Here is a 26,594-nt window from a genome sequence, read left to right on the forward strand (position 1 = left end):
AGAGATTCTTACCCGTAGCTTGCTTGCTCGAACCTTGCTTCTTCTCCTTCACTTCAACCTTCGAAATCAGCCTCTCTCAATGGCGCGGCTCTGATACCATGTCAAGAATCGCGTGGTGGAGGGGGTTGCTCAAGATGATGCGCCGAACACACACAGAATGCACAAGGAGAAGCTCACTCAAGAGACAAGAAGAGAGATAGAGGCCAAAACGTTTTCTTGCTGATTTCTTCTTATTCTTTCACACACTTCACAATGTACACAAAGTATAGATAAGATACAAGATAAAAGGAAAGTGGCCTACTAAGTCAAACAATGCATAACCGACTACACTAGTCGACTGGCGCTATAACTATGCCAGCTGTAAATAGGTGTAACAACCTGAATATAATAAGTAATGAGTCAGTGGCCATGTGAGAGTCATAATGACCACCGACGTGCTAAGTGTAGACATGTGGACCCATCTAACCAGGCGGTCCATCATCAATGTCCGCATGTGTTGAGCTTGTCATCTCAACAGTGTCCTCCTAATAAGAGAGAGTTATAAAAGAGCCCGGGAGGCTCAAGAAGCAAACATTCATCATCAGGTATACCTACATCTTCTTTTTCATTTGAGCATGTCAATTACTCTTATTCTCTCCCTCCCATCCCACCCTCTTCTCTTGAAGCCATATCACACTCATTTCAAAACCTCGGTTTACATTCCACATCCGACTCTACCACACTGGGAGTTCAACCTTCTATCTCCGCTCCTAGCACATTCTCATTCTCTATTCCATATTCACATCATGGTGCCTCCTTAGGAGGCATTCCACCTCTTAACACTATCACCTACCCTTTTCCACAAGCCATTCTGCACTATGGGACTTCGTTACAAGGAATGCCATCCTCTAACATCAATCTACCATTCCTCACGTAGGCACATCTTTTCCACTTGGGACGGCTGTGATGGGCATCCTCCTCACTACCCCCAGCTACACATACACATGACCTCTCAGATGCAAGGATTTCCATCCTCTGCTTATGGTACGCCGTCACACTTTCCATGGGTCACTCCTATACAAGGATTTTCATACTCTGCTCCACGTGTCCCTATCTCTCCACCATGGGGTCCTCATGCAGTGACAATGCCTATGCTTAGTCATCCCATGCACACATTTGGATCCACCGAGCACACTTCTCGAATGCCTAGTGGGCACTATGGGACCCATTCCCAAGTGTACTCCTCTCCACCACAATACCCACCCTACCCACCTATCCAAGCCCTACCACTCCTGTTGCCTTGGCCAAGAATGCCTTCAACGGGTCAAATTTCATTACTTCGTCGAACTATATGCAACAAGCGCTTGAGTCTCAAGGTCTTTGGGACCTTGTTGTTAGTCTTGAGGCTATGCCTAACCCTCACCTAGCCCACCTTGATTGCATCCATCTATGGAGAGCTCGCAATGCCACAGCCAATGTCGAGCTGATACAGGGCTTGCTTCCTAAGTTTCACTCTTAGTTACAGCACTTCCCTCTTGCATTGAAACGTTGGAGTTATCTCATTGACCGCTATGCGGCCCGAGATCATACTCCGCGTATAAACATCGATTTTGAGCTTCAAGAGTTTTCCATTAAGGAAGGGGATGATCTGAAAGTCAAGTTGGCCAAATATCAGCAGTTACTAGCCAAGTTTGCCACTATTGGCTCTCTGAAGTCAGACATCGATCATGTGACATTCTTCTTCAACAAGTTGCCCGACAAATGCTTCCATTTTATCGCGCACATTATCTCACTGCCTAGATTGCCAACCTTCTACGAGTTTGAGTGTCAATTCTTGCATTATGCGAGGTTGCATGATCAAGTCCACAAGAAGTCCTCCACTCACATCCATTCAAAGGGGCGAAGGTCGGTTGCCTCTTCTTCGGGAGGGAAAACCAACAGTGGCAAGAACTCGCAAGGTGCAAAGGCAAGCCAAAACAAGGTGACACCACTTGCTCCGATAAAAACAAAGAAACACGACCCCTTTGGCAGCAAATTCCTAAGGAAAATAGATGTTGCACACACTATTAGAGGTCAGGAGCCATGTGGACGAGAAGTGTCGTACCAAGGCCCAAGGTTTTCCTCCTAGAAAACCACAACACACTACTACAACTACACAGTCTAGTGGGGCTACGTCTCCCGCTGCTACCCCATCTCCTCCTTCACCCCCCACGGCTACTGGATATGTGACACATAGACGGCCTTAGCCGCCATCGTACTCTACTCCTGAGGGGTTGACTGATTGGTCTACTAGCACCGATCCTATTGTACTTTGCGCATCCATTCCCAAGAACTCCATTGCACCTTCTAGGCCTTCTTCCCCACCTCACCATATGCAATGATGGCCACACACTTCGCCTTTCATTTTAAAGTCTTCCGCTACATTTACACACACATACACATTTGCATTGCTCATTCAGATCATTTTTCATTTCAATTTTTTTTTTCTTTTTAGAGCATCTCACTACTGACCTATGTGATTGTAGATCTTACTGTCTTTTGCAAACTTTGTTTTCAGTGCAGGGCTAACATACAAGTTAGTCTCGTCCTACCTAGGCTGGAGACATGGGATATGCACCATTCCATTCATGGTTTCATCTTCCTAGGAGTTTTGTTCTTCTACCAATACGGAGGCTTCCCCTCCTCAAGGCAAATCGTACATCTCTCTCGATGCTATCATGGCAATGATTTCTACCTCACTCTTCCAGTCAGGATGCTTCTTCTCGTCATGATTCTCAGCACCACATGAAGACTGACATTTGGCTCCTCTTCCTCCTTTGGCATCGTCATTCCACGTTGAGATGGGATTCCTACCCTTCTTGGTATTCTACAGGTTTTGACACTTGTCTTCGACATCGGCCTTCCCTCCCATTGTACCTTCACCCTTTGCAATGCATGATTTAATCATCATTGTACTAGGATGCTTGGGCAAGTGAACAATTTCCCCACAAGGAACACTGTCCAAGTGACACATGCTGTATGAGCATTTCACAACATGTAGCACACTCATTGTGCAAAGCACTGGTAGATGGATCCTAAGCTGTTTCCACCAGCAGTTTGTCCATCATAGCACCATTAATTCATCACCATTCCCTCATCATTAACATCCTCGAGTGGATGGATAACTTGTCTATTTTGTGATGGGTTGGACCTAACCATCCCTTCTCATTCTCATGTCTTCTTCTCAATTAACTGCAAACCATCTCGTACTTAAACCAAAAATTAAAAAACAAAATTAAATTTTTTAAAAATCAAAGTTCATTGTAGTTCTATCTGCCTTTGTAGGGCTTGGTAGGCCACTGGGCAGCCGATGAGCACCCTTTGTCCAATGTCATGTCCTCTCTAGGGTGACTACTTGGACTCCCTTGGTAAGATAACCATCGCCTTAGTAGTCTTGGTAGGCCACTAAGCAGTCACCGTACACCTCTGTCCGATGCCTTGGCTGCTTTGAGGTGAGGTGCCTTGGGCAAAATGGGTTGGCCTTCCTTTCTCATCCTGTTTTGGGCCTGAGAGGGGGTGTTAAGCTAAGAAATGCATTCCATGTTGATTAGCCACTTAGACAACCCCAAAATGAGCTTAATTTAATGAAAAGCCTAAAACGGGGAGCGGTTTGAGAAAGTTCAATGAAACCCTAATTTGGGAGGGTCCATATAGACAGGCTGCCCCCATTCATTCTCATCTCCTTCGTGCAAGTTTCTCACCCTTGTGTGCAGATACTGTGGTGTTTTACAGCCGCGCTTTACTACAGTGTTCTACTGTGGCGGTTTACTACGATATTCTACTCCTATATTTGACTGCTTCGCCCACATCATCAAGCATCATGCTCTCTGTAATCGCCTCAATCTCCTCACACTCTGGTGATTAGTATTTGGTGTTTCTCTCACTCCACTCCGAGTAGTGGTCACAACACTTGGGATCCTCTTCGGTGGACATCACTCTCTGACACGCTGCTCTACCCTTGGCCCACCATATACTCTTACATTCATTTACAGCATTCATTCACTTCAAAGTTTGTGTTTTTTCTATCCCTTCTTCTGTTTGTCTTTGAGTTTGTTGGAGCTCAGCTGGATGCAGCAGAAGTTCGAGGAGTAAGCATGAGAGTGTGACGACTAGTGAGAGTCAGAGAGGGAGAGTGAAGTACGATTAGATTTGAGTGTGCCAACAATGTGTTGGTACACAAAGAATAAAATGTATTTATACTTAGGACACATAAGGGTGCATTCACATATACAGCTAAATAATGTGCATGTACTTTACATGGAGGTCAAATGGGCCTTTATTCCAACAACCTCCCACTTAAAGGTCCAAAGTGAACCTCTAACCAATACCCACTAGTCATATGCAATGCTCATGTTGAGCTTTGCTTAGATTTTTAGTGAGAACATCTGCAGGGTTGTTCTATGTTTTTATCTTGGTCAATGTGATTTGACCATCTTCCAAAATCTATCTTATAAAGTGATATCGTGCATCTATATACTTTGTGCATGAATGATGCATGGCATTCTTAGCCAGATACACAGCACTCTGGCTATCACATCTCAAAACTGCAGTACCCATAGACATGCTGAGATCCTCTGTAAATCTGCTCAACCATATAGCTTCCTTAGAAGCTTCAGTAGCTAATATACATTTAGCTTCAGTGATACTGAGCGCAACGATGTTACCCTGCAAACTAAGTGCATTCTGCCCATAGCAAATACACTTTCTTTGCCTACCCTTTAGGTATAAAAGAATATCCTTGACAGCCTCCCAATGTGTTTTGTTAGGATTTGACATAAACTTGCTAACAACTCCCACTGCATGAGCAATGTCTAGACGAGTAGCAACCATAGCATACGTAAGAGAGCCACAAGCTGATGCATAAGGGACTTCCTTCATAGCATTTGCTTCCACGTCATCTTTTGGGCTGTTGGCTTTACTAAGCTTAAGGTAAGGAGGTAAGGGTACCCCAAAAACGCTTAGCTTCAACCATGTTAAATCTGTCCAATACCTTTTCAATGTACTTTTCTTGAGATAAAAACAACAATTTCTGCATTCTATCTTTGCGAATCCTCATGCCCAAAATATGCTTTGCATTCCCCAAATCTTTCATGGAGAAAGCTGATTTCAGCTGATTTTTTTAGAGCATCCAAGCTAGTCTTTCTTTTCCCAACTAGCAACATATCATCCACATACAAAACAAGTATGATGGGGCTGCCATCTGTATCCTTTTTCATGTACAAGCAATGATTTGCATGGCTGCGTGTAAACTCATGAGATAGCATAAAAGTGTCAAACTTTCTGTACCGCTGCCGTGGCGCTTGCTTCAACCCATACAGGCTGCATTTTAGTTTACACACCATCTGCTCTTTTTCCAGGAACTACAAAGCCCTCGTGCTGTTTCATGTAAATTTCCTCATCAATGTCACCATGCAAGAAAGCTGTTTTTACGTCCATTTCATACAGCTCTAAGTCCAATACAACAATGAGAGCAAAAAGCACACAGAGTAGTTATCTTCACAATAGGTGAGAAGACCTCTTGGAAGTCAATCCCTTCCTTTTGTGCATACCCTTTGGCAACTAGTCTTGCCTTGTACTTGGGTTTCCCATCAATTGTCTTTACTTTGTACACCCATTTGTTTGGAAGTGGCTTCCTTCCCTTGGGTAATGACACAAGATCTCAAGTATCATTTGTCAAAAGATGACGTACCAGTGAGACAGTAGGGTTTGTGGGGAGAAACTCGGCAAATATGGAGAAGAGAAGAGAAGAAAGAAGAAGCTCTTATGAATGGAATGATAAAGATCTGAATCATGGAGGGAATGTGATACAAGGGAACAAGGGTGCCGTAGCACAAGGAAGATGATGAAGACAGCCACGAACCACGAACCGCAATGTCCTCCTGAAGAGGTGTGAGGGTAGTGGAGAAGCTAGAGAGAAGAGGTGACGGACTAAATAAATCAGCCGTCAGGAATGAATGAGAGAGTGGCCTATAAATAGGCACAGTCAGTCTAGGATGGCGCCCCTTCTTGGGGCTGCAAACCCTAAACGCAAAATGCAGAAACGCAAAAACACAAACTGCGGATGAAGGGTTTCTCAACACCCCCTCTCACGCCCAAAAAGGGGAACAAGAGAAGAGTGAGATGGACATGCAATGCTACATGCTAAAGAATGCTACATGCTGAAGAATGCTCGTGCAACAGGTGTCACTTGGACAGTGTCCCTCGTGGGAAAATTGTTCACTTGCCCAAGCGCCCTAGTACAAAGATGATGAAAACATGCAATGCATAGTAGGAATGTCGGACTTTGTGTGGTGCCAAGAACCATAAGGATATGCCCGTACTCGATCTCGGGAGGTGGCTCCATACTGACCAAGGGACGAAGGCAAGAAGAAAAGAGGAGGAAGAAGATGTAGAGAATCCCTGAGATCCAAGATTTCCACTGGAAAGGGAACCTACAATAAATACCAGTAGACAGAGTGAACTGGAGAACCCGAAACACAACCTCGGGAGAGAAGCCACTAGCTCTATGCATCCATGCTGGAAGGAATATGAAGGCCTCGCCACCAAGTCGCGGTTGAACCTCTGATGTCCCGATCTAGGTGGTACTTGAAAATCCCGGGTATCAGTAGAAGAGATGACTGGTCGAAGACAGCCATCCCAAGAAAGTAGAGGATGGGTGAAGAACTTCATGTGAAGTAGGTTCCCCCTCTGAGGTGGGAGGTGGAGAGCCCCTCGCTGAAGTGGAAGAAGTAGATGCCCCCTCTGAGGGCGAAGAAATAACATTTCCCTCTAAAGTAGATAGAGAATCCAAAAACTCATGGATCACGGACTCTGAAATGTCTAATGACAAAGGAAGTGCCGCCGGTCGTGTCGAAAAAGGTATCTGAGGTGCCGAAGAGCTTCCAGAGGTAGCCTGAGTAGTCGAGGGTGGGGAAGGGTGGGGCTCAGAATGAGCAAGAGATGAGCAACAGTTGTTGTCTCTCAATGGAGTGGACTAGGTAGCCAAAGAAGAGGAAGGAGTCGAGCAACCAATGTCTCTCGAAGGAGCAGATTGACGAGGAGACGGTATCAAACAATCACTGTCTCTCGATGGAGTGGACTGCAGATCCGTAGGTCGTGGAAGCCACTGTACCTGAAAATAAGTGGGAGAAGACGACCGCTGGCATTGCAACGATCTCCAGGAGATTGTAGCGCCAATCGATCCTCCATGTGCTCGAAAGGACTTAGTGCGCATCGGATGCGCCTTATTGCCTTGAGCATAATACTCTGATAGCCGATGCAAAACAATCTTTGTGGCCCAGAAAGGAGAGGTGGCGCAAGGAGTGTCTGGTGGAAGATGCATATACTCCGGGGGGGTGGGGAGCAAAGGTCGAACTCAGCAAGCATCGGTGGTGTGTCCAGTGATGCCACAGTAGAAGCACCCAGTAGTCTGGTCATCTGTTAGTAAAGAAGCCATGGATACCAATGTGCCTTATTGAAGAAGGAAGAGGTCAGCCACCATGAACCACAAACCACAATGTCCGCCTCAAGGGATGTGAGGGCAGTGTGAAGCACGAACTACAATGTCCGCCTCAAGGGGTGGGAGGACAATGAAAGGGCTGGAAGCGAGCTGCTAGTGGGAGGAGGATGCGACCAGCAATAAGAGGTTGCAACCAGTAGAAAAACGCAGGTGAGGAGAGAGAAAGACTAAAAACGCAGGCAGCAGGACTGTGATGATGTGGCAGGCTGTTCGGCAACAATTCTGCACAAGAACAACAATCGTCTGGCTAGAATCAGCTCCAAACTGCATGAAGAGGGCTAGAAATCAGGCGCCAACTGATGGAGACAGCAATGGACAGCTTCGGCTGAGATGTCCTCCGCGAACGGGGTGCGAGCAACAAGCTGAAACACCTGAAATCTACAAAAACGAGATTTTGATGCGATGGAAGAAGAAGAGAAGTGGATGTCGAACCCGCCACCGGTCTTTGCCTTCACTGGAGTGGAGAATCTTTACCGCTAGATGAGCAGATCCACCTCTGATACCATGTCAAAAGATGACGTACCAGCGAGACAGTAGAGTTTGCGGGGAGAAACACGGAGTGAACTCCGCAAACATGGAGAAGAGAAGAGAAGAGAGAAGAAACTCTGATGAATAGAATGATGAAGATCTGAATCATGGAGTGAATGTAATACAAGGGAACAAGGGTACCGTAGCACAAGGAAGATGATGAAGACAGCCACGAACCACAAACCACAATGTTCTCCTGAAGGGGTGTGAGGGTAGTAGAGAGACTAGAGAGAAGAGGTGACAGACTAAATGAATCAACCGTCAGGAATGAATGAGAGAGCGGCCTATAAATAGGCACAATCAGTCTACAAGGGCGCCCCTTTTTAGGGTTGCAAACCCTAAATGCAAACCAGAAACGCAGAAACGCGGGTGAAGAGTGAAGGGTTTCTCAACATCATTTGCATATAGAGATTTAATCTCTTCCTACATAGCTAGCTCCCACTTACTGCTGAATTCACATGACTTGACCTCTTTGTATGTAAGAGACTCACCCTCATCTGTAAGCATCACATAATGCGAGGAGGGGTCAAACCTATGTGGTTGCTTCTTATGCGTATAGACCTGCATACCCAATGATCAACATTTTCAGGAATTGGATCTACATCTGGAGGTATATTATTTTCAGCATTTATTGACTGCTATAAGCCATTTTCAGCATGTTGTTCATGCTGTACATCACCTTCATTTTCATTACCAGCACCTGCATTTTCATAATCAGCAAGTCTATCTTGCTGTCCATGTTACATTAATGAATGTAACTTATGGGAAAACAGCACGAGAGATGACTATCCGGGGGCCTTGGGCGCCCGTACGAGGTTCGAGGGGCTTAGGAATGTAAGTGGAAACAAAGCAATAAGTAAGTGAGCTATAAATTAGTATAACTCATGAGAAATCAACAGCTGGCAAAAGGCTTCGCACGCTTCCTCCTACGTCTTCCTGAGCAAGGCTGGGAGGTGAATGAAAGGCTCTCGTGCTTGATTACAATTGGGCTACCGTAACTTAGGGGGCCCCAACACTCGAAACCGATTCTTAAGGGGGAGGAAATGTTACATTAATGAATGTAACTTATGGGAAAACAACACGAGAGATGACCGTCCGGGGGCCTTGGGCACCCGTATGGGGTTCGAAGGGCTTAGGAATGTAAGTGGAAACAAGGCAATTAGTAAGTGAGTTATAAACAATATAACTCATGAGAAATCGACGGCTAGCAAAAGGCTTCGTACGCTTCTTCCTGCATCTTCCTAAGCAAGGCTGGGAGGTGAACAAAAGGCTCTCACGCTTGATTACAATTGGGCTACCATAACTTAGGGGGCCCCAACAGTCCATGACCTCCTTCTGTTTCTATTTGTGTCCATCATCATCCGGCTCAAAAATAACCGACTGATCATCAGTTTCAGCCTGTGGTACAGCACCATGAGGCTCATTTTCTGAAGTAATAGGTGGCTGCAAACTCTAAAATTTGACCTTTTTCATATCTTCATTAGAGACTAAAGTACATTTCAACAATTTTGCCTCATTAAACACAACATTACAGGTGTGAATAATTTTCTTGGACTGAGGTAACCACACTCTGTAGCCAAATTCACCCTCATCACCATAGCCCATGAAGATGCCTTTGGTGGATTTTGGGTCTAGTTTGTTCCTCAGCTCATCTCTAACATGCACAAAAGCATCACAGCCAAATATGCGTAAATGGTCATATAAGGCCAATTTGCCAAACCAAACCTCCTCAGGGATGCCATTATTTAAGGACTTGAAGGAGAATGGTTGCAAATGTGAACCGCAGTTTTAAGTGCCTCTCCTCAAAATTTATGAGGGAGATTAGCAGTGAACAATATGCACCGCACTCTTTCACATAAAGTCCTATTATATCTTTCAACCACCCAATTTGAAGAAGGGCTGTAAGGGGCTGTAAGCTCCCTCTTAATACCATGCAAGTCACAAAAGGACTTAAATTCAGTTGATGTGAACTCACCCCCATTATCAGTTCTCAAGCATTTCAACTTTTTACCTGTTTGCGTGGTCACAAATGCATGAAAAGTTTTAAAAAAAGCAAACACTTCACCTTTCTTTTTCAACAGGTATACCCAAATCTTTTTGAAACAGTCATCTATAAAGGAGATAAAATATGCAGCACCACCCAACAATTTCACAGGCATACTACATACATCAAAATGCACTAAGTCCAAGACATTGGACTTACGAGAGACACCAGAGTAAAAGGAATTTCTTATTTGCTTTCCAAACTGACACTCATTACAAAAGTCAAGTTTAGAGCCTTTTCCATCAACCCTCTTCAGAGAGATAAGGACATCAAGTCCTTTCTGGCTCATATGGCCTAATCTCTTACGCCATAACTCCAAGTGACTGCAAATTTCAGCAACTGTAAGAAACTTGCCATTCAAGGCTTTACAGAGCAAACAATACAAAGTGCCCTTCTTGGTTCCTTTTGCAATCAGCATGGAACCCTTTTTCACTTTCCACAAACCACCACCAAACAATGTAGTGTAACCATGCAAGTCAAGCTGACCAACAAATAGTAAACTCTTTTTAATGCCACGCACATATCTGACATCTTTCAACACAAGTTCTTGCCCATTGTCTAAAGACAAGTGTACAATGCTAATCCCATCAATGCTGCAAGCATGTTATTTCCAAGATACACCTTTCCGCAATTGCCTACATTAAACATAGCAAAACACTCCAAGCAAGGAGTTACATAGAAAGAGGCACCAAAGTCTACAATCCAAGTCTGAGTGACACCATCATCAACTCACAAAATTGCATCAATCACATCAACCTTGGTAATCTGCATATCCTGCATGTGATATACAAGGGCATCATAATCAACTGCATATAATACATCAGCCTCCGTATCTAAAAGCTCCTCTATGACCACACTAGAGGCCACATTGGCCTTTAACTTGCCTTTGGCTACTTCAAATGCATCTGTCTTATCCTCCTCCTTTTTATCTCCTGCATTCTTCTTTCTCTCTTGTTCCTTCTTGTAATACCTGCAATCAAATTTCTTGTGGCCCTTCCGTCCACAGTGGTAGCAAGTAATGTCGCTCTTTTCCTTTCCTCTCCTATTTCTCTGTCCTACATTTGCATTTTTCTTTTCAGCCCTGCCTCTTGCATTATAAGCTGAGTTGTTGCCTTCTCCACTAGACATACGTCTAATTTTTTCATTCAAGATTGAACCCCTCAACCCATCATATGAGAGATTGGGTTTATTGCTGAGAGAAACCACCAAGGTCTCCCAAGAATCAGGCAATGTCATGATCAAAAAGATCACTCTCAACTTATTATCAAAGTCCAAATTTGCATCCTTGAGCTGATTTAAAATGCCTGTAAATGCACTCAAGTGCTCAGCTATAGGCTTTGACTCCTCCAGTCGCATGTTCACCAACTTGCGCATTAAATGCACCTGATTAACAGGTGTGGTGATCTCATAGGTAGTTTTCAGCTTCTCCCATATTGCATAACATGTATCTAAACCCTTAATGTTCGTCAAGATGTCATCAGTGACACCCATCTTAATGTAAGCACAGCTTTTTTGTTGACTCCAGCCCAATCTGCATCAAACATTAATGCGGGTTTATCTTCCTGCAAAGCATCCTCACAATCCTTTAGGAACAATATGCCCTGCATACGGTATTTCCAAAGGTCAAAGCCATGACCATCAAAACGTTTGATTTCCATCAAACTCTTGATATCTGAACTGGAAGAAGCTGCAGCCATTTTTTCACGAACACAAGAGTAAATGCCCTTGAACTGCAAAAGCACAAACTGAACCAGTAAGCACACTCTTGTTCTTCCTCAAACAGAAATAAATCTCTGCTGTTTGTACATGAACCAGCCACTACACGGACAAAAATGCAGAGATTTACAAAATTCTGCACAAATTCCCAAATTTTCAGGTCCAAAATTGCATAAGTGTCAGCCAATCTGACCCAGCTGAGCAAAATTTTACCAATACATGAAAAGCCCCAAATTTATGGGATCCAATGTCAAGAAATTTTTTACTCAAAAGGAGTAAAATCCTGGCAAATTTGGCAAAATCACCAATTTAATTGAGGTCACCACACGCAATGTCTGCAATTTCTAACTTGAATGTCACTGCCAGGTATGGACAAGCAGCCCCAATTTTCCAAGCTCAAATTTGCACAAATCTGAGATTTGTGCCTCCAGCGCATGACCTCAGATTAGAGGAAGGAGTTTCAAAAAAGATTTTAAAGAAAATATAGGTTTTTTGAAAAAAGAACCACGAAATGACTTGTCCATTGACCCGTCAGGACTGACGGCGCCTAATCCGGCCGCATGGCTCCTGTCGACTGCCGTGTCCGTCATGCACAGCGCACGCCTAGTGGTGGTTGCACTGGCCTGGTTGCCTCTCCTCGTTGGTGCATGTCTGCCAATTGCTTCTTCTCCTTCGCATCCTTCTTGTCCTCCTCCTTCGTGTCCTTGGCCTTCTCCTTATGCTGCTGCTACTTCTTGCCGCCACCAGTACCTGCAGTAAAAGCCTTGGTGGAGCCACTGGCACCCACCTCTCTAAGACGCTTGTCATGCTCCAAGACAAGCGGGGAAAATTTCTCCCATAGGAGTTTCTCGCGGGTCCTTGAGGTGATCAGGCTGGTATAAAATGTGTGAGTGCGCAACGGAAGAGGAAATACGAACACAGAGGGAGAGAGAGAGAGAAAGCAGAAAATAAGGAAGAGAAATCTGCACTGACTGAAATGAATGCTGAATACACTGAAATGGACTGATCAGTCCCTGCACGCAGCCCACAGCGTCAGTGAGGGCACCAGATCAGGCTGATGACGATGGCAGCACCACCACAGGGGAGGAGTGTCGGAATCTGCAAGAAGACAACTGACCAAGTGGGGAGGGGGGCTGCCAATATATAGGCAACGGACAAACCCTAACCCTAACCCTAAAATGGGCGCAAACCCTAAAATGGGCGCAAACCCTAAAAGTGCCCTAAAATGGGCGCCCCACAACAGTGACCAAAAAGGTGGCCGGGCAGCCAGTGGCTGCCCACTAAAAGAGGCCAAAAAGAAATACACAACCTAAGACAGCCAGTCAAGAGTGACTAGCCTCCCCCATCATAACACATGACAGACATGTCAGAGCTCCTAATGTCCTTGTCTGACTCAGACTGAGGCTCACAGGTAGGAGATGACAAGGCATGACAAACATGACTGCTAACACCCCCTCTCAAATCCTGGATGTGGCTGAAGGCCGAAGAGGAAATAGATCCTGGGGTGGCAAGAGGAATGCCAATGTCGATGAAGTCTGTCGATGTAGACTGCCGCTGAAGGAGCTCCTCACGATCCTGGAAAGCCCACTCTAAAACACTAGGGGCCAGGGAATCCACAGCCGCATCACCGAGATCGTCCCCCTCTGAAAGGGATGGGGGGTACGAGGGAACCACCGGAGGAGAAGGTGGGGGATGGGAAGGAACCTGTGGAATAGAAGGTGCACAAGCAGGAACGGGTGTAGCAATAGACTGCCTCGGAGGACCCTGCATCAAAGAAGGGGAATGAAGCCTGTAAAGCCCGCTCTCCTGCCAACCTGTAGATAAGACAGCTCCTGTAGAAGAATCCTCAATAACAACGGCACGATCGGGCTCTAGAATTGAGCCGATCCCATAAGGCTGCACGATCCATAGATGTCCCATCTGAGGGATCCACCATAGGCCGGGGAATAGGAACAGAAACAAGCTCCCAAAGATCGAAGGAGTCCAAGATACACTCCACCTTGCACGACCATAGAGAAAAGTTGGAGCCATCCAACCGGTCCTCTTTGGGCAGCTGAGGAAGTACGGGTACCTGTATAGGGGGTACCAAAGGCTGCATCTTCGGCCCACTGGAAGGGGATCGCCGAGATACATGAATAGAAGGGGGACGAGAACGAGGAAGAGACTCCATATGACGATCCTCGCGATAGAAATCACGCCTCCGTTCAGATGAATGTCGAGACAAAAGCTCATCATCTGAGTCATCAAAACCTGTAAACTGATGAGAAGACATCTTCCAATCTGCAAACACCAAAACACAACAAGGGAAGGTTGCCGGTGCCGAAACACAAACACCAGAAGCTCCTGAGCTGGCCGCCTTGCACAGAACGCAAGGATGATGTTAAACGCAAATGTTGATGATGCAATCACCACAGAAAAACAGCCGCCTGCCTGAAAACGCAGCCTGGGAAGAAGTCACCAGCAGGAAAAGAGCCGCTGGACGATGGAACAACAGCCAGAACAGCAAGGCGCAGGCTGGAAAGGTGTCGCCCAGCTGGAGGAGGGCCGCCCAGGCTGAAAACGCAGGCAAGAAGAGGGTGGTGATGACGTGGCAGCCACTGGAGAAGGCGCCAGCAGCAAACGCAAATTTGTTGACACCAAAACACGCCGCCTTGATCAAGGAGATGATGCAGAGGATGACGCCTCAGCTGTTGGAGACGTCTTGACCAGCAAACGCAGAGTTGTGGGTGTTCTCCCGCGTAAAACTCAGCTCCGTGTACTCTCAGTTTGGCGATGATACCATGTGAGAGTGCGCAACGGAAGAGGAAATACGAACACGGAGGGGGAGAGAGAGAGAAAGCAGAAAATAAGGAAGAGAAATCTGCACTGACTGAAATGAATGCTGAATACACTGAAATGGACTGATCAGTCCCTGCACGCAGCCCACAGCGTCAGTGAGGGCACCAGATTAGGCTGACGACGATGGCAGCACCACCACGGGGGAGAAGGAGTGTCGGAATCTGCAAGAAGACAACTGACCAAGTGGGGAGGGGGGCTGCCAATATATAGGCAACGGACAAACCCTAACCCTAACCCTAAAATGGGCGCAAACCCTAAAATGGGCGCAAACCCTAAAAGTGCCCTAAAATGGGCGCCCCACAACAGTGACCAAAAAGGTGGCCGGGCAGCCAGTGGCTGCCCACTAAAAGAGGCCAAAAAGAAATACACAACCTAAGACAGCCAGTCAAGAGTGACTAGCCTCCCCCATCATAACACATGACAGACATGTTAGAGCTTCTAATGTCCTCGTCTGACTCAGACTGAGGCTCACAGGCAGGAGATGACAAGGCATGACAAACATGACTGCTAACATAAAAGACATCATACGGTGAGGGCAGCTGAGTCAATAGAATCATCACCATATCCTCAAACGAAATCACCCGACCAAGAAAGGCTAGCTCACCTCTCATATCCTCCATCTTCACGATGTGCTCCTTCATGGAAGAAGAATCATCAAGACTGAGCATCTGCAATTTCTTCTCCAACGAAATCCTATGGGCGAACGTCTTATGTTGATACAAAGACGCAAGCTTCTTCCGCACTTCCGCCGCGGTCTTTAACCTATGAACATGAACAAGAACAGAGTCGTGAAGAATCATAAAGAGAAAGGAACGGGCTTGAGAGTTGAGCCTATCCCACAAGGCTGCACGGTCCATAGAAGCCCCATCTGACGGATCCACCGAGGGACGGTCGATGGATGAAGAAACAAGCTCCCATAGGTCGAATGTGTCGAGGATGCACTCCACCTTACACGACCAGAGGGAGTAGTTGGAGCCATCCAACTTGTCTTCCTTCAGAAAGGAAGGGAGTATGGGCACCTGTATCGAGGGAATCAAGGAAGTCATACGAACATCTGAAGCAATCTTTGCTGATGGAACCTTCACGGTAGATGGAACCCTCTGAAATGCATGGACTGGAGTAGGACGGGTACAAGGAGACTCCTCCCGTCGTCGATCACGAAACTCCTGATAATCCCGTCTCCGCTCAGAGGAATGATAAGAAAGAAGCTCATCCTCTGAGTCATCGAAGCTTGAAAACTGGTAAGACATCCTCCAAAACTGCAAACACCAAACAAAGATTGCTGATGCTGAGGCATAACCACCAGAAGGGTCACCAAACACCAATTAGACTGTGAACGGCAAGAAACTGAGGTCACCAAGAACCAGAAGCTATAAATGCAATTGGAGATGATGCAAACGCTGATGCAAAAGCCGTCAGACACCAAAACGCAACCTAGGGGGGAGTCGCCTGCAAGAAGAGGGCCACCAGAGGAGGAGAAAACCGCCTAAAGAGCAAAACGCCACCAAGAGTGTCGCCCAGCTGATAGAAGGCCGCCTTGCAGCAAAACGCAACCCGGAGGAGGTAGATGGTGACGTGGCAGCCACTGGAGAAGGCGCCTGCAGCAAACGCAAGGGTTGGGACCTACAGGAAGAGCCGCCTAGCTGATGGTAAAGGTATGGCAGCAGCAGAAGAAAGGGGATGGTGTCTCTCTCTGAAAGCTCTCCTCCGTGCTCTTAGTTAGGCGATGATACCATGTGAGAGTGCGCAACGGAAGAAGAAACATGAACATAGAGAAAGAGAGAGAGAGAGCAGAAAATGAAGGAAGAAAATCTGCACTGACTGAAATGAATGCTGAATACAAAGGTGTGGACTCATCAGTCCCTGCACGCAGCCCGGAGCGTCAGTGAGGGCACCAGATCAAGCTGGAAGCAATGGCAGCACCAATGCCGGAGTGGGAGAGAAGGGAGAGTGTGCTGAAATCTGCAAGACAATGTAAGGGACTGATGGGGGGGGCTGCAATATATAGCCCCCCAGCCTCCAAACTAGCCGATCTGGCCCAAAACTGGCCGACTTGGCCTAAAACTGGCGGGCTGCACCATAATGTCCAACCTGCCCATAAAATGGGCCGACTGCCTACTCCCAGGAGCTGACCGACTGGCCAAGACAAGCTAACAGAAGGAGGACAACAAATCTAAGAAGGACAAAGAGAAAGACTCGACATGCCATATTTGTGGTAAAGACCAGCCATTGGAAGAAGGATTGCCCCGACAAGGACAAGAAGGACACCAAGAAGAAGGACACGACGGATTTTGAAGTAGTGGCTGCACCCTCATCAACTGCTTTTCTATACTTAGCGGTCATTGAGAACTCTACACCAAACACTTCTGATGCTGCGATGACAACTCCCCAAGCTCGAGAGTGGATCGTGGACACTGATGCTTCACGGCACATGACTCCTTCGACAGTTGGTGTTGCCCATTTGCGACCCTCGTGTGGGCAAATTCTCATAGGAGACAGCTCTTCTGTGTCTTGCTACACAGGGTGAGATGCAGCTGATTCCAAATGGACGTGGTGATACCCACACTTCCGAGGTGTTGTGTGTGCCAGGTTTAGGGTATCATTTGCTTTCAGTACATAAGATTTGTTCTCTTGGTCTCTCGGTGGAGTTTGACAATGATGCTATTTGAGTTCTTGATCGTGGATCGAGGAAGGTTTTCTCTTCAGGGTATGAGGAGAATGGCATCTACAAATTGAAGCCTTCTTCCGCTCTTACCTCTCTTCTTCTTACCTCACAGACACAGTCCGAGCTATGGCATGCTTGGTTTGGCCACCTGAACTATGAGTATCTTCAAAAGGCATCACGAGGATCGCTTGTTTGAGGTTTGCAAGACATAGTGGTGAGCCAACAGCCATGTCTCTCCTGCATTTGTGGGAAGCAACATAGGGATGCGATTCCCCACAAAGCTTCGAGGCGATCTACTTCACCTATGGAGCTTGTATCTACGGATCTTTGTGGCCCGATGAGGAATGAGTCCTTGAAGGGGAGCTTGTATTTCATGTTGATTGTAGATGACTACAGCAGGATGACATGGGCCTACTTCTTGACACTGAAGTCCACGGCTTTCTCCCACTTCAAGGATTGGCTTCTCTTCAAGGAGAACCGATCGAACCAGAGATTGAAGACCTTGTGATCAGACAAGGGTGGTAAATTTGTTTCTAATGAGTTTGCTCGTTTTTGTGCAGATAGAGGCATTCACCAAGAGTTTGCTAATACCAACACTCCTCAAGAGAGTGGCATTTTGAAGCGGAAGAACCAAAGTGTGATCGAGATGGCACGCACTATGATGGAACACCGACAGTCACCTTAGTTTCTGTGGGCCGAGGCAATGGCTACTGCAGTCCACATCCTAAATCGATCCCCCTAACAAGATGACACCTTTTGAGGCTTACTTTGGGACTAAGCCTAATGTCTCTAATTTCAGGAACTTTGGGTGTGACACCTATGTGCACATCCCGAAGATAACAAATTTGAGGCGGCTTCCCGACAACAGGTCTTTGTTGGCCACAACTCCCAGTCCCCAGGTTATCACTTATATCATTCCGTAAAGCGGGATGTCTACACAAGCCGAGATGTACGGTTCGTGGAAGTTCTGGCCACAAAGGGGGTGAGGAGCACCCCGTACTTGGAGATCCAGAGGAGAGTTGGGCTCCCAAGACAGTTCCTTTGGAGCCAGAGCCTCTTGATGGAGATTCTTCTTCAGATTCCGAGTCTTCTTTTCCACCGGCTACCCCAATGGAGATCCCGCTAGTGGATGTACCCGAGTCTTCAGTAGATGGGGAGCGCCGAGGAGAGATCCGGCCTCCTCCTCGTTGGGCCCTTAACACACTCCGTGAATCAGGGATCGAGGGGGTCCCTGAGGAGTGGGAACTGTAGGATGGACCGCGGAGGTCACGGAGGCACCAGGCATATTCTACGGAGCTTGTTTGCTCTAACTACTGTTTGATGTCCTGTGTTATATAGGATAGAGAGCCTACATCAGTGAAGGAGGCTTTATAGTCTGATCATTGGCGGAAGGCGATGGAAGCCAAGTTGGAGGTTATTGAGTGGAATGGCACCTGGTTCCTCGTGCCTCGTCCCTCTCATAAGAAGGTGATTGGTGTCAAATGGGTCTTCAAGACCAAGTACCATAGTGATGCCTCATTGGACAAGCACAAGGCTCACCTTGTTGCTAAAGGTTTTGCACAGCGCCCAAGTGTTGACTTCCATGATGCTTTTGCCCCTATAGCTCGCATGGCAACTATTCATGATGTTCTTGCCTTGGTTCATCATAGGAAATTGCATGTTTTTCAATTGGATGTGAAGTCGGCCTTCTTGAATGGTGATTTGAAGGAGGAGATCTATGTAGAGCAGCCTCTTGGCTTTGGTTCCTTGGATGGGAAGGTTTACAAGTTAAAGAATGCCTTGTATGGCCTAAAGCACGCTCCACGTGCTTGGAACGAGAAGATTGATTCGTTTCTCCGAGCCCAGTTGGGATATTGGCGCTCTACGGCCGAACTCAGAGAGGGATTTTCATCTCCCAGCAGAGATATGTACAGGAGCTCTTGGTGACTTTTGAGATGGAGAATTGTCAATCCATTTCTAGTCCTATGGATCCAAACTAGAAGGCCACTTCACACATAGATTCTCCTTTGGTGGATGCTACTCGCTACCGTCAGCTCATTGGATCATTGATTTGGCTCCTTAACACACTGGTTGATCTATGTTTTGCTATAGGTCTTTTGGTTGGGTTCGTGAGTACACCTCAGCAGGAGCATTGGCTGGCTACTCAAAGGATACTACAGTATCTGAGAGGGACCTCCAACTTAGGGATTCATTATCCAACCGGCACAGGTGCTTCAGCTCTTGTGCTTGCAGGTTGGAGCGATTCAAATTGGGCTGGTGATGTGGACCATCGACAGTCTACTACAGGCTATTGTTTTACCTTGGGTGCAGGTGTTCTCTTGGAGTAGCAAGAAGCAACCCACAATAGCCCTATCTTCTACTGAGGCGGAGTATCAGGCCATGTCTTCCACCACATGTGAGGTTGTGTGGCTTCGAAGATTGTTGGAGAAGCTTGGCTATCCCTAGACTCGTCCTACTCTTCTACCAAGCGACAATGAGAGTTGCATTGCCTTGGCACGGAATCCTGTTTTCCATGCTCGGACGAAGCACATAGAGATCCAATACCACTTCATCAGGGAGAAGCATCTGGATGAGACTATAGATGTGGAGTACTACAAGACGGAGGACAATCTTTGCAGATTTGTTCACGAAGGCGGTTCTCTAGGCTCTTCTTCTGAGACATGCCAGATCCCTCAACCTCATGTCAGCCTCATGCCCTATCCAAGATCTAAGAGGGGGTGTTAGAGATTGTCATCCCCTGGACAGACATTTTCCTCAGTTAGGCTGTGTACATATGTATTTTCCAGTCAAGCAGCCATTCAAGAGTGTTACAGTGTGCGGAGCACGTTGAGGTCAGAGCAGCAGACACACGTGCCACATCAGCAGCCACGTCATTGCTGCCAGGGTAGATGCCATGTGGTAATCTGCATTCAGACAGGTGCAGTTGGCTAGTACAGGTAGGACAGTTCTGTACCAGTTGACTGCATTTAATGCACCCGACCTGGTCATTATTTGGCATTTCTTTTCTGCTATATATAGCAACTCTCCAGCACATTGTTCTATACTTGTATCTAACAAATTTCAGCCTGCTGGTGACAGAAACAGCACTTGGGGCTGACAGAGATCGAGGTCTTCAAGGCAAAGACATACGCAGATATTCTCTACACCCGTGTATAATTCTGCATCCTTATACAGCATTCTTCACTGCAGATTTTCTGTGTTTCACTGTCTCTTTCTCTCTCTCTCTCTTCTCTCTCTGTTCACTCTTTGTCACGGTCATTCGCTTCCGCATTGCTTCACTCTGACAATAAGAGGGGGTGTTGAGCTAAAACACACTTTACAGCTGATTAGCATCTTAATATAGTCCCAAAACAAACAAAAAGCAAAATTGCTGCACAGTTCGAGAGAGTTTCAGTGATCCCCCAAAGCCCTAATTTTTGGGGCACCCAAACAAGCTACCCACTATTTAGCCTCATCCCTTCAAATGCAAGTTCTCACTCCTCTACTATATTTGGTCCATCTGCCATCGTCAGCCCACAAACTAACTCCTTCTTCCTACGTTTGACTCTCCATCAGCCAGGCGACAGGTGGCAACCCTCCCTCTTCATTAGGTGTCAGTGTTGCAGTCTGCCCTCGGCCTTTTCACCCTCAGGCGGCAACCGGCAACCATCTTCTACCAGCTAGCAACCATCTCCTCCCTGCTAGTGGCCATCCTACAACTACGTTTACAGCTTCCTACTAGCACTTTCTTCTTTAGGTATCATCTATGTTGTCACCTCAATCTTCTAACTCACTAGTTATCAGCATTTGGTGTTTTCTGGCCTTCCAACACTTTGACTAGTGGTCACAGCACTTTGGGATCCGTCTCCAGTGAATGTCACTCCCTGACACTCCATTGGTCTGCCCTTGGGCACTCTATACACTCTTACCTTCATTTACAACATTCATTCACTTCAAATTTTCTTCTCTCTATGTTTGAGTTTTGAGCTTTGCATTTTGCATTTAGGGTTTGAGTTTTGCTTGTCTCCATATATGTCTTTGTGTTTCAATCTTGGTTGCACATGCTGTGTTTCCTCAATGCGCAAACCCTAGCATATCTTCACAAAAAGAGGGGATGGTGTATGGGTGGGGGTGTGTCATATGCTCAATGCCCCACTCTCGTAAGGTGTCACCAATGATCCACGGTGCTTAAAGTTGCAAGGCCTCCATTATAAGGAGAAGCCATGCGTGAGCCCGAACACTAGTTAGGTCCTGACTTGTATGTCAAATGAGGTCTATGTGACTAGATAGCAAAAAGGTGACCTTTGTGAGACTACCCTTCATGTTAGATTGAGTACTTATGCTTGTAGCAACTTGAGACATATTACATTGGGTTGCAAGGTATGGGAATTATTAAGGAACCCTATTTTGGGGTCTCAGAACTGCAAAAGTGGCCGTTAGTTGGGAGCCCTCAAGGAGCCCCAACCTAACTGTAAAGGAAATATTTATTGGGGCCTAGAATATTTTCTAGCTGACTAGCCAAGATTTATAATATGGTAGGTTAGATAAGTTAACCTAACCACCTTCACAAGCTATAAAAAGCAAACACCTTCAGAGCCATCATTATCTATCTTTCACCCAATCAGAGTATTTCTAGCTAGCCTTAAGCTTTTCACCTATCATCTATCTAGATTGCCATCTAAACTTCACATGAAAGCACACAAGTGGACAAAGCCATCTTTGTACCAATTTGTCTAGAGTTTTTTAAAAATGTGCTCTCTTGTTTGCTATGTACTCTCTATTTCTTGCTCAGATTCTATATGTTGCATTGTGTACTTTTGTTTGGAAGTTTAAAAAGTTTTGTTCTCTCGTTTGCTATGTGCTTTCTATTTCTTTCTTAAATTCTATATATTGCACTGTGTACTTTTTGTTTGGAGTTCTAAAAAAATATGTACTCTCTATTTCTTGCTCAGATTCTATACGTTGTGTTGTGTACTTTTTACAATTTCATACTAGCTAACTTTATTATTGCAATGCCAAATTACTAGCCAACCTAATCATACTAATGGCCTATTTATGGCTAGGTGCTCCCTCCATAGTCACTTCATCATACACCTATGTCTGCAAATCTTGTTATAGAGAGAGACCTAGTACCAATGCCTACACAGCCAATGACTCATTATTGAGTTTGTACTATCTCTTATCTTGGTTTATGGATTTCATTTCCCAAGCATTCCTCTTTGGAGTTCTTTTACAATGTTCTTCTTTGCAATGTTTCTTTTCTCTCGTGTTTGCGCAATCAATTACAACAGATTCTCATGTTTTAATCATTGCACTCATGAAACCATCCTTCCTTCTCGTAGAGAGTGGTAATGACCGAATTAATCAACAATTACAAGCATAAAATTCATATAAATTGAAAATGCAATAATTACCATTTAATCTTGGATGATGGAGAGCCTCTTGGCCCCAAAACTAGTGCCCCTTTTGGCATTTATTTATCTTGAATTGCAATCTAGATGGAATACAATGAGATTCCCCGAGTCTCCTTCACTCTCCAATTACCTCTTGCTGTCATAAATGACCAGCAAGCCTTCAAACCAATTTGCCCCTTGATTTACTCGGAAATTAGCCTTAATTGTGCTCCTTGGATGACGAATCAGCCCCAAAATTCTGCTTAATGAACGGCACTTGAATCTTCTGAAATTGCCCCAATTTCAATGACTAAAATTCAAGTATCTAGACCTTCAATTTCTAAGCACACTTCCCAAGCTAACTGTTAAATCCTAATTTCTACTATAAATTCCCAATGTGTATCTTCCTCCTCCCTAAGGATAGCTCTTAGGACAAGTTCACAATGGACCACTTCTCTTGATGATAAAGTGGAAGAAATTGCCTTTTCCTCCTTCATTGTATATCATTGTTTCTTCTACACCATATCACAACTCACTATGATCTTCATTACCACTTGGTCATGCAATTTATAAGCTTTTTGCCCGTCACCATAATCCAAGAAGATACATTTGGTGCTTTTTGATTCTAACTTGCTCTAGTTATCCTTTGAAAGGTGTACATAACATTCACATCCAAAAATGTAAGATAGATGGTTTCTTAGCAATGTAGACCTCATGTGGTCTTTTTTCCTTGAGAACCTTTGTGTAACTCTAGTTAAAAATACATATTGCAATATTAATAGCTTTGGTCCAAAACACGTTAGGCAATCCCTTGCCCTTAAGTATGCACCTAGCCATTTCCACAATGGTATGATTTTGGCATTCAACACCACCATTTTATTAAGGTGTATGAGGTGTTATCAATTGACAATTAATCCCTTTGCCCTTGCAAACATCTTCAAACTCCTTTGAGTTGAACTAACCACCACCATCTATTCTAAATTTCTTTGCACTTTCTTTGTTTCATTCTCAACAAGTTTAGCCATTCTTTAAACTTACCAAAAGCTTGAGCCTTATCATGAAGGAAGTACACCCACATCTTCCTATTGTCGTCATTGACGATCAACATGAAATTGTTAGCTTGTATTTTGTCAATCTATCATCTCCTGTCAACTCCATCAAAGTCTGATGGAGACACAAGAGCTCTCACTATTCCAGCCTATTATTTCTATGTGCATTTGTTTTTCAGTGAGTTTAAGGAGTGTTCACACTAGCAAAGTGCAGTATACCAGCCTCTGCATTTCTTTTTCAATGGCCAGTGGGGGTTTATTAGGGAAGCATGTTCTTTATTTTTTTTCCCAGTATTATTTTATTATTTTTTGCAGGTCATTCGCATTTTAATGCCCAACTCCAGCTGGGGTCAACTAGTTTAGGCAGATTTCAAATATTTATAGATCCCCCCCCCCCCCGGTCCCCACACTTGGCTGAGTACACTATCTTCTTATTGGTTCAACTTACTCCAACCTTCAGCCTTCGATTCCGTGCACACATTGATCAATCCATCATTATATTCAGCATTCCATTTAGATTCACTACACATTATCACTTCATTCTCTTCTTTCTTGCTATCTCTCTCTTCACTTTCCTCTCCGTGTTCATGTTGCTCTTCCTTTGATCACTCACATGGTGTCATTGCCTAAGTGAGGATGTGGAGACTTCAACCAAAGGAGACCACATATTGCTATAATTTAGGACATCTATGTGTTTGGGGCTCATACACCTTTTGGCAAACTTGAGTATTGGAAAGTCATTTGCCACCACCATCTTCACTAACAATCAGAGCACATTTGCAACAGATCATGACACAGATCGAAAAATGGGTTGTGACCAAGTTCCTTCCCGACCACCTTCATACCATTCTCTCCCTATTCCCCCTTTCATGGCTTTTGAGTGCATGATTGGCGATTATGACACCACCTTTTACAAGTGCCCATCCTATCCTCTCTTCCCACATCAAGTGACCTCAACACCTTTGACCTGTGGGATGTTGTCATTGTCCCTCATTCCCAATCTATGTGCATCCCCATGTTGGAGCAACCTCGAACTCACCGACTTTATGCTCGGCTCTCAATATTCCAGTCTATATTGATGACTTGTGTGCCGTCCCATTTGCCTTTATTTATGTGATCTAAAACAGAGATAGAATTTCATTTTTCTTTCCTGCAAGCACATAGGAATTTCTAGGACTATAGGATTGATACACCCATTACAACATTGAAGCTCTCCTCTCCATTTGATCCAACCAACTCATTGGAGGATTGGAATATAGCCATTGGCGATTACTACTACTCTTTGAATAACATCTTAGCCAAAAGAGCATATCAAGGGCCACTTTCAAGTTGCTTTCTTAGAAATGCTTTGTGTGAGCTTTGTCAACAGGCAAGGTGTTACAACAAAGAAAACTTGAAAATTTGTAAGAGATGGGGCTGTAATTGCACTTATGCTTCACTTCCTTTGGAGTTGTCCTCATTCACAATCCCTATTGCATCACCGAATCAATGGGAGATTTCGTGACACACCATTTGGAACTTGGAAAGGCCTCCTAGCTATTTGAAAATCTTTGGTGGAAAATTTAGAAACACACCACATGCCGATTTTGCAGTTTGACTTTTCTGTCCATTCTCTTCTTCCATAGATCTTGTAATGCTTGTTTTTCACTTGATGATGTTGACGATTCCCTCATCGGTGTGTTTTCCATTATCTTTGATACATTTCTCTGACCTAGCCTCCTTGGCAGCATTTCCCTTTCTTTTGACTATTTAGCAGGCTAATATTTCCTTTGCTTGAGTATACTCTTTTCATCTCTCATCTCTTAGATAAGATAGGGTGTTGTGCATAGTCACAGAATGGGGATGTGGACGGGGAGGAATTGCTGTCACTTGTGAGTAGTCACATGGAATGACACCGACCCCACAATCCTCAAGTCCAAAAATGACTGTCACTTGTGACTATGGATTATCTGTTCTGCCCATAACCAGCTCATCCACAAACCCCCTAAAACGCTCTCATAATCGTGAAGCCCCCTTTTATAGGCACCAGACCTCTGTCCAATACTGTAGCACTGAAATGCTCAATTTCCTCTTAACACATCCATGTAAACAACATTATTGTGTCCCTATGAACCTCCAGACAGCAACCGTGTGCTATTGAGTGTTTAGCTTTGTATTGTAAGAATGATTTTTCTCACAGGCCCAGTACGAGTACCGGACTAGATTGTGCAGGAAGTCCATACCTTCATCTTTCACGTACTCGACGAGGGTATCGCAATCGGAACATAGCGCAAGTCCGGTGAAGCCCAAATCTTCGCATGTCTGGGATGCCGCCTCTGCACGTGCGAGCGTAATCACCAGAAAGATGATCAGTGGACGCAGGATCCAGCGTCTACAGGCATCCATTGTTTCCGTGAGTAAATTCTAATGTGATCGCTGATCTAATGACTCTGATCGATATCAAAGGTCGAAGATGTATTATTGAGTACAATCGATTAAGCAAACAAGTAAATGAAGTGGACTTAATAAGTGCAATAGACTTAGCTTCAAAACATGGAATAAATGTAATAGACTTAGTTTCAAAACGTGGAATAAATGCTTTGTGCACTCTTTGAGCACCGCTTCTCATGTGCAATCTCAAAATAGGCTTAAATGTTGCCATGGGTCCCACAACTTATCTTAGAGCACCTTCATGCCACAAGCTCCACAAAGGAACCACATCACTTTGGCTCGCTTTTCAAACCTTCACACAATGTATTGCATTAGCATCCGCAAAAAAAGGGATGGAGGATTCCTTTTCCTTACCCAAGTGTCCTATTTGTTTTGATAGACAACTGCCTGTTGGAGGTTCCTCCTCCCCTACTAAATGCACCTTTTCCCTTCTCAA

The 26,594-nt window shown here is 45.2% G+C and overlaps 1 protein-coding gene across 2 annotated transcripts in view; it reads right to left on the reverse strand.

Annotated features, from left to right (window-relative positions):
* The window catches only part of LOC148033047 (selenoprotein family protein), a 98,124-nt gene extending 71,931 nt beyond the window's left edge, over window positions 1-26,193 (reverse strand). The window contains exon 1 of one of the 2 annotated variants that reach the window (XR_015691773.1): window positions 25,951-26,193. Coding sequence is in view for 1 of the 2 variants with exons in the window: in XM_087684225.1 (XP_087540351.1) it covers window positions 25,951-26,113 (163 nt within the window). In the remaining variant the exon portion in view is untranslated. The remainder of the gene's footprint in view (window positions 1-25,950) is intronic. The other variant, XM_087684225.1, reaches the window with a different exon arrangement.
* Between the last annotated feature and the right edge of the window lie 401 nt (window positions 26,194-26,594).

Source organism: Lygodium microphyllum, chromosome 8 (genome assembly GCF_053477565.2).
Source record: "Lygodium microphyllum isolate KBCC chromosome 8, Lygodium_microphyllum_v1.1.10, whole genome shotgun sequence".
Lineage (NCBI taxonomy): Eukaryota > Viridiplantae > Streptophyta > Polypodiopsida > Schizaeales > Lygodiaceae > Lygodium > Lygodium microphyllum.